The 13,414-nt window shown below is 23.7% G+C and overlaps 1 protein-coding gene across 2 annotated transcripts in view; it reads left to right on the top strand.

The window, feature by feature from the left end:
- LOC109603955 (insulin-like receptor) overlaps window positions 1–13,414 on the top strand; it is a 125,436-nt gene that overhangs the window by 76,078 nt on the left and 35,944 nt on the right. For both annotated transcript variants that reach the window (XM_049961793.1, XM_049961792.1), the window contains one exon: window positions 4,439–4,812. In XM_049961793.1, the coding sequence (XP_049817750.1) occupies window positions 4,626–4,812 (187 nt within the window). In that variant the 5' untranslated portion in view covers window positions 4,439–4,625. The remainder of the gene's footprint in view (window positions 1–4,438; window positions 4,813–13,414) is intronic.

Genomic DNA, 13,414 nt, shown 5'->3' with positions numbered 1-13,414 from the left:
AACGTCATTAGACGTTTTTCTTTCAGGAATTTTTTAATTTAAATTTGCTGGAATGGGTAAATGCTGAAATTGACAGAATTATTAAGGTTAACAATGGTTGGTGTCATAATTTTGAATTGGGAATAAATTTATGTGGAGGTTATTGTGGCAAAATAAACAGTACCAAAATATTATTAAATTTATGTGATAATTAAAATGATAATTTAATTAAAATCAATTAATTGATTAATTACACTAGGTGAAAATGGTTGTATTTATTTAAGTTATTCTTAAATAATTGATTAAATTATCGCATTAATAAATATTTTTAAAGGTAAAATTTTTCAATTTAATTCAGGGGCCTTAAAAAATGTATCAAAATGTTTAATGGAAATAAATAATTAAAACGACAATAAGATTAAAATAATTTATTTTCAAAAATAGTAAAATTTTTAAAATTTATATTTTTCAGCTTCATTTTTTACATTTTTACATTATCATTATTTATAAATGTACATTTTTTGTTAAAAAAATTATTGTAATAGCAATTAATTAAATTTTTCAGGAGCTCTGAAAAATGTATCAAAATTTTGAATAGAATCTGGAATTATAAGTTCATTCTTAAATTTGTGGTATACAACATAATTAAAACGACAATGAGATTAAAATAATTTATTTCCTAAAATAGTAAAATCTTTTTTATTTTTCTTGTTCATGTTTTTTTACTGTCCTTATCCATAATAAAAAGTATTTTTAAACGTATTTGTTTATTTTTCCTTCATGTTTGATATTATCATTTCAGTATTAGCAAATATTTTTTAACGTACATTTTTTGTCAAAAAAATATTGTGATAGCAACTAATTCAATTTTTCAGGAGCCCTCATTTATGTACAAAAATTTTAAATGAAAACTACAATTGAATTATTTTTATCCTTAAATTTGTGGTATAAATAATTAATACAACAATAAGATTAAAATAATTTATTTTTAAAAATAATCAATAAAATCTTATTATTTTTGTTTATTTTCAGCTTCATGTTTCATGTATTAACAAATGTTTTTAATTGTAATTATTATCATTGTAAATTTGTGGTATAAATAATTAAAACGATAATGAGATTAAATTAATTATTTTAAAAAATAATCAGTAAAATCTTTAAAATTCATATTTCTCAGTTTCATTTTTTACATTATCATTATATTTGTTATTATTTGTAAATGTTTAAAGAAATTATTGTAATAGCAATTAATTCAATTCAAGAACCATTCAAAATGTTTAATGGAATCTGGAATTATAAATTCATTCTTGAATTTGTGATATAAAAAATTAAAACGATAATATTAAAATAATTTATTTTCAAAAATTGTAAAACCTTTAAAATTTTTATTTCTCAGCTTCATGTTTGATATTATCATTTCAAATATTTTTAATTATAAATTTTTTGTTAAAAAAAATATGATAATAATTAATTCAATTTTCAGAACCCCTGAAAAATGTATCAAATGAATGGAAACTAGAATTATATTTATTCTTAAATTTGTGGTATAAAATAATTTAAACATTAATAAGATTAAAATAATTTATTTTTAAAAACAATTAGTAAAATCTTGTTTTTATATTTTTCAGCTTCATGATATTATTATCTCAGTATTGACAAATATTTTTAAGTGTGAATTTTAAGAGCCCTGAAAAATGTAGAAAATTTTGAATGGATACTTAAATTATAAGTTTATTCTTAAATTTGTGGTATAAATTATTAAAAAGATAATAAAATTAAATTGTACTCTTTGCATCATTTCCATATCTTGCTTTAAAATGTTAACTAAATCTTGAATAAGTCTGCATAATTACACTTCTGTATTTATGGATCTGGAGTAACTCATTGATACCCTATAAAAAATATAAATTAATTTTGAAAAATTGTAAAACTTAAAATTCATATTTTTCTGCTTCATTTTATACATTTTTACATCTGCAATTTTTATTAAACAAATTACTGTAAAAGCAATCAATTAAATTTTTCAGAAACCTTGAGAAATTTTCAGGAATCAAAATTTTTGAAAGGAAACTAGAATTATATATAGAATTTAAGTTTTTTTAAATTTGTGGTATAATTAATTATAACAATAAGATTAAAATAATTTATTTTTAAAAATAGTTTTTATTTTTCCGCTTCATGTTAGATAGTTATTGTAGTTTCTTTCGTAAATTTGTGGTATAAATAATTAAAGTGAAAATTTAATTTTAAATTTTATTTTTACAAGATTTTAATTTCATTTAATTTTCTTTTGTAGAATATTATTATTATTTACAAGTAACCTTAGAAAGCATAATTTTAGATAAAAAAAAATTTATTGCCATAGCAAATAATTCGATATTTTTCGCTAACCTTGGCGAATTTATTAAACAATACTCGTCTCGCGAATACTGATAAGTTTTATGATAATGAAAATTGATGCGGACCATGTACTAAACATAAACAAAAGCACAATATGATTTCATAACGGATACGTTTTTGAATTTCAGCAAATATGTTATTTATATTGGCTAGACGCTTTATTTGTTTGTTTATATGGCAAATCATCGCATGAGGATCACGCAATAAACGCAACGAAAATAAACTTGCTCGATATTGTCAATTAAAACTTTTATTTTGTTTACACAATATTTAATGAGAATTTTTTGTTCATAAACTCTTACTAATTTATTAATAGTAAATTGTTCATCGACTCGAATATTTTAATCAAATAATATTTACAATTAAATCTTGTTAAAATTGTACATCTTACTTTTTTTATTTATTTTTCTATTCAAGAACTACTTGTAAACAGATTTAATAACATTGCCATTTCATATTTGAGTGACTGCAAGAATAATTTTAATGAGAAAATCTTTTATTTGCTGTATTCATTTATCTGTAAACTAGATCATTAAATTTTAAGTAAGTAATTATTTTTCCGTTTATTTGATTTTATTAAATGGGAATCGTGAAAGTATTAATTACGGATTTACATTAAAATAAGTTTTCCTCGGCGTATTATTTACTTATTTACCACTAGAAACTTTTAAGTGTATCCTATAATCAGCAGTTGATTAATTCATTTAATATTGCTTAAAATGTGAAAATTAATTAAACAATAAGAATTATTATTTTATACGTAATACAGTTTTATTATTTTATATATAATACAGTTTTATATATATATATATATATATATATATATATATATGTATATATGTAGGGTGTCCGCGAAAAGTCAGTACATGGTTGTACCACTAATTTTATAGATGAAAATGTATCACTTTGTTTTATCTTACCTTTGTACAAAAGTTGACAATTATGTAGATAAAGAGCGTCAAAGTTAATATTTTTTTTTTTTAATTTTCTTCATTTTTTATCGATAGAAAAGTGTCAACATTATAAAACTTGAACTTGAAAAATTAAAATATATTAACAAATTTGATAAATACAGCGTATACAACTTTTTTGCCATTCACTGTACATGCTTTTGGTCTGAGAATATTTATTCGTCTACGTGTTACCTTTGAAACAGATGTACCTCATTAATGTCACTAGGAGCAACCGCCGGGAAGAAAAATGCAATTAAAGGATACACAATAATAACCCTCGTTTTCATATATATAGAATTTAATTTGACGACAAAAATTAAATTGTACTCTTTGTATCATTTCCATATTTTGCTTTTAAAATGTTAACTGAATCTTGAAGACGTCAGCATAATTACTCTTCTGTATTTATAGATCTGGAGTAACTCATTGATATCCCATAAAAATATTGAAAATAAATTATTAACTTTTACACCTATTTGAATTCGTGGTAGAATTTGGGGAATCCCAATATTTTATTGATTGTTATTGTTCGTTCTTTTCAATTATTCTTTAATTTATATTAGTCAAACTGTATAATAATCATTGATATATCCGTATCTTGTTTTTGCAAACTAGTTGTTTCTATAATATGACTCATCGGAATGGCATTAATACATATGAACAGGACAGTTTTGTGTACAATTTTAATGGTTTGGGTCCTTGTAATTTAACGAAGGTAGATATTTAAATTATTTAATGCTATTTTTTGCTTACAAATATTGTTATAATTACCAAAATAATAAGTTAAATAAACGTCAAGAATCAAATAAACTTAATTTGAACAATTTAAGTACAATACTTGCTTGTTTGTGTATATAAATATTTGTATAATCTGTTACAATTTAATGAGTAGCAATTACCTTTTATTTGTTTACAAATATACATAAATAAGTAAAATAATGAGTTAAATTAATGTGAAGAGGAAATTAAAGAAAAACATCCTAAATTTAAACATACCGGAAAAACTAATTTACCATTTTATTTAATTATTTATTTTTGTTTTAAAGTGTGCTTGGAACAAATTATATTATAGAAATGAATATAAATATAAAATTTGATTGTTCCAGGTTGAATCGAATGATGGAGGAAGACCCCGGGTCACGGGCATTCGGCAATAGCCCCCAGTGAAGATGCCCATGGTACTGGCGCGGCAGCGGCCCAGCCAAAGCAGCAGCGGACGTCGTCGTCGAGTGCTGGTCCAGCAGGAAACTTCGCACCGGTCCCGGAAAGACCCATGAGCAGGCGCAGCGACTGATGGCCTCCACGGGCTCCACACACGCGGCCCATCGAAGGCGCAACAATTTCGGCTGGTTCATCGCCGGACGGGGCAACAACGGACCGTGTCAGGCGGCCGTCGTTGTCATCATCCACTGGCTGATCCTGTCGACGTATGCCCAGACGTTGAGCGCCGCCGACGCTACCCTTCAAAATGAAAGCGGAAGTAAGTTTTTTTACTATCAACTAATTCTATTTAATATTATTTTAATATGATATGATGCTATGCTCGAAAATATCTTACCTAGTTTCCATTTCTTGATTTGACTACAAATTAATTCCATTTCTTGAGAAATATTTTTTCTACAAGAAGTGCCATGAATACTACATAAAAAATACAATAATTTGGGTTTAAATGATAATTATTATTAATGAATAAATTAATGATATCAAATAAGAATAATCTTTGAGCAATTTCAAATGTTGGTAAATTCGAAAATCTATTACTTAGTTTCTAGCTCTTGATTTGACTACCAATTCATTCCTTTCCTTGAGGAATATTGATTCTGTAACAAGTGCCATGAATACTACATAAAAAGTACTATAATTTAGATTTAAAATATAATTATTATTAATGAATAAATGATAGCAAATAAGAATAATCTTTAAGCAATTTCAAATGTTGGTAAATTCGAAAATCTATTACTTAGTTTCTAGCTCTTGATTTGACTACCAATTCATTCATTGTCTTGAGGAATATTGATTCTGTAACAAGTGCCATGAATACTACATAAAAATACAATAATTTAGATTTAAAATATAATTATTATTAATGAATAAATGATAGCAAATAAGAATAATCTTTAAGCAATTTCAAATGTTGGTAAATTCAAAAATCTATTACTTAGTTTCTAGCTCTTGATTTGACTACCAATTAATTCCTTGTCTTGAAGAATATTGATTCTGTAACAAGTGCCATTAATACTACATAAAAAATACAATAATTTAGATTTAAAATATAATTATTATTAATGAATAAATGATAGCAAATAAGAATAATCTTTAAGCAATTTCAAATGTTGGTAAATTCGAAAATCTATTACTTAGTTTCTAGCTCTTGATTTGACTACCAATTAATTCCTTTCCTTGAGGAATATTGATTCTGTAACAAGTGCCATGAATACTACATAAAAAGTACTATAATTTAGATTTAAAATATAATTATTATTAATGAATAAATGATAGCAAATAAGAATAATCTTTAAGCAATTTCAAATGTTGGTAAATTCGAAAATCTATTACTTAGTTTCTAGCTCTTGATTTGACTACCAATTCATTCATTGTCTTGAGGAATATTGATTCTGTAACAAGTGCCATGAATACTACATAAAAATACAATAATTTAGATTTAAAATATAATTATTATTAATGAATAAATGATAGCAAATAAGAATAATCTTTAAGCAATTTCAAATGTTGGTAAATTCGAAAATCTATTACTTAGTTTCTAGCTCTTGATTTGACTACCAATTCATTCATTGTCTTGAGGAATATTGATTCTGTAACAAGTGCCATGAATACTACATAAAAATACAATAATTTAGATTTAAAATATAATTATTATTAATGAATAAATGATAGCAAATAAGAATAATCTTTAAGCAATTTCAAATGTTGGTAAATTCAAAAATCTATTACTTAGTTTCTAGCTCTTGATTTGACTACCAATTAATTCCTTGTCTTGAAGAATATTGATTCTGTAACAAGTGCCATTAATACTACATAAAAAATACAATAATTTAGATTTAAAATATAATTATTATTAATGAATAAATGATAGCAAATAAGAATAATCTTTAAGCAATTTCAAATGTTGGTAAATTCGAAAATCTATTACTTAGTTTCTAGCTCTTGATTTGACTACCAATTAATTCCTTTCCTTGAGGAATATTGATTCTGTAACAAGTGCCATGAATACTACATAAAAAGTACTATAATTTAGATTTAAAATATAATTATTATTAATGAATAAATGATAGCAAATAAGAATAATCTTTAAGCAATTTCAAATGTTGGTAAATTCGAAAATCTATTACTTAGTTTCTAGCTCTTGATTTGACTACCAATTCATTCATTGTCTTGAGGAATATTGATTCTGTAACAAGTGCCATGAATACTACATAAAAATACAATAATTTAGATTTAAAATATAATTATTATTAATGAATAAATGATAGCAAATAAGAATAATCTTTAAGCAAGTTCAAATGTTGGTAAATTCGAAAATCTATTACTTAGTTTCTAGCTCTTGATTTGACTACCAATTAATTCCTTTCCTTGAGGAATATTGATTCTGTAACAAGTGCCATGAATACTACATAAAAAGTACTATAATTTAGATTTAAAATATAATTATTATTAATGAATAAATGATAGCAAATAAGAATAATCTTTAAGCAATTTCAAATGTTGGTAAATTCGAAAATCTATTACTTAGTTTCTAGCTCTTGATTTGACTACCAATTAATTCCTTTCCTTGAGGAATATTGATTCTGTAACAAGTGCCATGAATACTACATAAAAAGTACTATAATTTAGATTTAAAATATAATTATTATTAATGAATAAATGATAGCAAATAAGAATAATCTTTAAGCAATTTCAAATGTTGGTAAATTCGAAAATCTATTACTTAGTTTCTAGCTCTTGATTTGACTACCAATTAATTCCTTTCCTTGAGGAATATTGATTCTGTAACAAGTGCCATGAATACTACATAAAAAGTACTATAATTTAGATTTAAAATATAATTATTATTAATGAATAAATGATAGCAAATAAGAATAATCTTTAAGCAATTTCAAATGTTGGTAAATTCGAAAATCTATTACTTAGTTTCTAGCTCTTGATTTGACTACCAATTAATTCCTTTCCTTGAGGAATATTGATTCTGTAACAAGTGCCATGAATACTACATAAAAAGTACTATAATTTAGATTTAAAATATAATTATTATTAATGAATAAATGATAGCAAATAAGAATAATCTTTAAGCAATTTCAAATGTTGGTAAATTCGAAAATCTATTACTTAGTTTCTAGCTCTTGATTTGACTACCAATTCATTCATTGTCTTGAGGAATATTGATTCTGTAACAAGTGCCATGAATACTACACAAAAATACAATAATTTAGATTTAAAATATAATTATTATTAATGAATAAATGATAGCAAATAAGAATAATCTTTAAGCAAGTTCAAATGTTGGTAAATTCGAAAATCTATTACTTAGTTTCTAGCTCTTGATTTGACTACCAATTAATTCCTTTCCTTGAGGAATATTGATTCTGTAACAAGTGCCATGAATACTACATAAAAAGTACTATAATTTAGATTTAAAATATAATTATTATTAATGAATAAATGATAGCAAATAAGAATAATCTTTAAGCAATTTCAAATGTTGGTAAATTCAAAAATCTATTACTTAGTTTCTAGCTCTTGATTTGACTACCAATTAATTCCTTGTCTTGAGGAATATTGATTCTGTAACAAGTGCCATTAATACTACATAAAAAATACAATAATTTAGATTTAAAATATAATTATTATTAATGAATAAATGATAGCAAATAAGAATAATCTTTAAGCAATTTCAAATGTTGGTAAATTCAAAAATCTATTACTTAGTTTCTAGCTCTTGATTTGACTACCAATTAATTCCTTGTCTTGAGGAATATTGATTCTGTAACAAGTGCCATTAATACTACATAAAAAATACAATAATTTAGATTTAAAATATAATTATTATTAATGAATAAATGATAGCAAATAAGAATAATCTTTAAGCAATTTCAAATGTTGGTAAATTCGAAAATCTATTACTTAGTTTCTAGCTCTTGATTTGACTACCAATTAATTCCTTTCCTTGAGGAATATTGATTCTGTAACAAGTGCCATGAATACTACATAAAAAGTACTATAATTTAGATTTAAAATATAATTATTATTAATGAATAAATGATAGCAAATAAGAATAATCTTTAAGCAATTTCAAATGTTGGTAAATTCGAAAATCTATTACTTAGTTTCTAGCTCTTGATTTGACTACCAATTCATTCATTGTCTTGAGGAATATTGATTCTGTAACAAGTGCCATGAATACTACATAAAAATACAATAATTTAGATTTAAAATATAATTATTATTAATGAATAAATGATAGCAAATAAGAATAATCTTTAAGCAAGTTCAAATGTTGGTAAATTCGAAAATCTATTACTTAGTTTCTAGCTCTTGATTTGACTACCAATTAATTCCTTTCCTTGAGGAATATTGATTCTGTAACAAGTGCCATGAATACTACATAAAAAGTACTATAATTTAGATTTAAAATATAATTATTATTAATGAATAAATGATAGCAAATAAGAATAATCTTTAAGCAATTTCAAATGTTGGTAAATTCGAAAATCTATTACTTAGTTTCTAGCTCTTGATTTGACTACCAATTCATTCATTGTCTTGAGGAATATTGATTCTGTAACAAGTGCCATGAATACTACATAAAAATACAATAATTTAGATTTAAAATATAATTATTATTAATGAATAAATGATAGCAAATAAGAATAATCTTTAAGCAAGTTCAAATGTTGGTAAATTCGAAAATCTATTACTTAGTTTCTAGCTCTTGATTTGACTACCAATTAATTCCTTTCCTTGAGGAATATTGATTCTGTAACAAGTGCCATGAATACTACATAAAAAGTACTATAATTTAGATTTAAAATATAATTATTATTAATGAATAAATGATAGCAAATAAGAATAATCTTTAAGCAATTTCAAATGTTGGTAAATTCGAAAATCTATTACTTAGTTTCTAGCTCTTGATTTGACTACCAATTAATTCCTTTCCTTGAGGAATATTGATTCTGTAACAAGTGCCATGAATACTACATAAAAAATACAATAATTTAGATTTAAAATATAATTATTATTAATGAATAAATGATATCAAATAAGAATAATCTTTGAGCAATTTCAAATGTTGGTAAATTCGAAAATCTATTACTTAGTTTCTAGCTCTTGATTTGACTACCAATTAATTCCTTTCCTTGAGGAATATTGATTCTGTAACAAGTGCCATGAATACTACATAAAAAGTACTATAATTTAGATTTAAAATATAATTATTATTAATGAATAAATGATAGCAAATAAGAATAATCTTTAAGCAATTTCAAATGTTGGTAAATTCGAAAATCTATTACTTAGTTTCTAGCTCTTGATTTGACTACCAATTCATTCATTGTCTTGAGGAATATTGATTCTGTAACAAGTGCCATGAATACTACATAAAAATACAATAATTTAGATTTAAAATATAATTATTATTAATGAATAAATGATAGCAAATAAGAATAATCTTTAAGCAAGTTCAAATGTTGGTAAATTCGAAAATCTATTACTTAGTTTCTAGCTCTTGATTTGACTACCAATTAATTCCTTTCCTTGAGGAATATTGATTCTGTAACAAGTGCCATGAATACTACATAAAAAGTACTATAATTTAGATTTAAAATATAATTATTATTAATGAATAAATGATAGCAAATAAGAATAATCTTTAAGCAATTTCAAATGTTGGTAAATTCGAAAATCTATTACTTAGTTTCTAGCTCTTGATTTGACTACCAATTAATTCCTTTCCTTGAGGAATATTGATTCTGTAACAAGTGCCATGAATACTACATAAAAAATACAATAATTTAGATTTAAAATATAATTATTATTAATGAATAAATGATATCAAATAAGAATAATCTTTGAGCAATTTCAAATGTTGGTAAATTCGAAAATCTATTACTTAGTTTCTAGCTCTTGATTTGACTACCAATTAATTCCTTTCCTTGAGGAATATTGATTCTGTAACAAGTGCCATGAATACTACATAAAAAATACAATAATTTAGATTTAAAATATAATTATTATTAATGAATAAATGATAGCAAATAAGAATAATCTTTAAGCAATTTCAAATGTTGGTAAATTCGAAAATCTATTACTTAGTTTCTAGCTCTTGATTTGACTACCAATTCATTCATTGTCTTGAGGAATATTGATTCTGTAACAAGTGCCATGAATACTACATAAAAATACAATAATTTAGATTTAAAATATAATTATTATTAATGAATAAATGATAGCAAATAAGAATAATCTTTAAGCAAGTTCAAATGTTGGTAAATTCGAAAATCTATTACTTAGTTTCTAGCTCTTGATTTGACTACCAATTAATTCCTTTCCTTGAGGAATATTGATTCTGTAACAAGTGCCATGAATACTACATAAAAAGTACTATAATTTAGATTTAAAATATAATTATTATTAATGAATAAATGATAGCAAATAAGAATAATCTTTAAGCAATTTCAAATGTTGGTAAATTCGAAAATCTATTACTTAGTTTCTAGCTCTTGATTTGACTACCAATTAATTCCTTTCCTTGAGGAATATTGATTCTGTAACAAGTGCCATGAATACTACATAAAAAATACAATAATTTAGATTTAAAATATAATTATTATTAATGAATAAATGATATCAAATAAGAATAATCTTTGAGCAATTTCAAATGTTGGTAAATTCGAAAATCTATTACTTAGTTTCTAGCTCTTGATTTGACTACCAATTAATTCCTTTCCTTGAGGAATATTGATTCTGTAACAAGTGCCATGAATACTACATAAAAAGTACTATAATTTAGATTTAAAATATAATTATTATTAATGAATAAATGATAGCAAATAAGAATAATCTTTAAGCAATTTCAAATGTTGGTAAATTCGAAAATCTATTACTTAGTTTCTAGCTCTTGATTTGACTACCAATTCATTCATTGTCTTGAGGAATATTGATTCTGTAACAAGTGCCATGAATACTACATAAAAAATACAATAATTTAGATTTAAAATATAATTATTATTAATGAATAAATGATAGCAAATAAGAATAATCTTTAAGCAATTTCAAATGTTGGTAAATTCGAAAATCTATTACTTAGTTTCTAGCTCTTGATTTGACTACCAATTCATTCATTGTCTTGAGGAATATTGATTCTGTAACAAGTGCCATTAATACTACATAAAAAATACAATAATTTAGATTTAAAATATAATTATTATTAATGAATAAATGATAGCAAATAAGAATAATCTTTAAGCAATTTCAAATGTTGGTAAATTCGAAAATCTATTACTTAGTTTCTAGCTCTTGATTTGACTACCAATTAATTCCTTTCCTTGAGGAATATTGATTCTGTAACAAGTGCCATGAATACTACATAAAAAATACAATAATTTAGATTTAAAATATAATTATTATTAATGAATAAATGATATCAAATAAGAATAATCTTTGAGCAATTTCAAATGTTGGTAAATTCGAAAATCTATTACTTAGTTTCTAGCTCTTGATTTGACTACCAATTAATTCCTTTCCTTGAGGAATATTGATTCTGTAACAAGTGCCATGAATACTACATAAAAAGTACTATAATTTAGATTTAAAATATAATTATTATTAATGAATAAATGATAGCAAATAAGAATAATCTTTAAGCAATTTCAAATGTTGGTAAATTCGAAAATCTATTACTTAGTTTCTAGCTCTTGATTTGACTACCAATTCATTCATTGTCTTGAGGAATATTGATTCTGTAACAAGTGCCATGAATACTACATAAAAATACAATAATTTAGATTTAAAATATAATTATTATTAATGAATAAATGATAGCAAATAAGAATAATCTTTAAGCAAGTTCAAATGTTGGTAAATTCGAAAATCTATTACTTAGTTTCTAGCTCTTGATTTGACTACCAATTAATTCCTTTCCTTGAGGAATATTGATTCTGTAACAAGTGCCATGAATACTACATAAAAAGTACTATAATTTAGATTTAAAATATAATTATTATTAATGAATAAATGATAGCAAATAAGAATAATCTTTAAGCAATTTCAAATGTTGGTAAATTCGAAAATCTATTACTTAGTTTCTAGCTCTTGATTTGACTACCAATTAATTCCTTTCCTTGAGGAATATTGATTCTGTAACAAGTGCCATGAATACTACATAAAAAATACAATAATTTAGATTTAAAATATAATTATTATTAATGAATAAATGATATCAAATAAGAATAATCTTTGAGCAATTTCAAATGTTGGTAAATTCGAAAATCTATTACTTAGTTTCTAGCTCTTGATTTGACTACCAATTAATTCCTTTCCTTGAGGAATATTGATTCTGTAACAAGTGCCATGAATACTACATAAAAAATACAATAATTTAGATTTAAAATATAATTATTATTAATGAATAAATGATAGCAAATAAGAATAATCTTTAAGCAATTTCAAATGTTGGTAAATTCGAAAATCTATTACTTAGTTTCTAGCTCTTGATTTGACTACCAATTCATTCATTGTCTTGAGGAATATTGATTCTGTAACAAGTGCCATGAATACTACATAAAAATACAATAATTTAGATTTAAAATATAATTATTATTAATGAATAAATGATAGCAAATAAGAATAATCTTTAAGCAAGTTCAAATGTTGGTAAATTCGAAAATCTATTACTTAGTTTCTAGCTCTTGATTTGACTACCAATTAATTCCTTTCCTTGAGGAATATTGATTCTGTAACAAGTGCCATGAATACTACATAAAAAGTACTATAATTTAGATTTAAAATATAATTATTATTAATGAATAAATGATAGCAAATAAGAATAATCTTTAAGCAATTTCAAA

This window comes from Aethina tumida, chromosome 1 (genome assembly GCF_024364675.1).
Source record: "Aethina tumida isolate Nest 87 chromosome 1, icAetTumi1.1, whole genome shotgun sequence".
NCBI lineage: Eukaryota > Metazoa > Arthropoda > Insecta > Coleoptera > Nitidulidae > Aethina > Aethina tumida.
The sequence above is the reverse complement of the archived record's forward strand: the minus strand, read 5'-3'. Positions and strand labels throughout refer to the sequence as shown.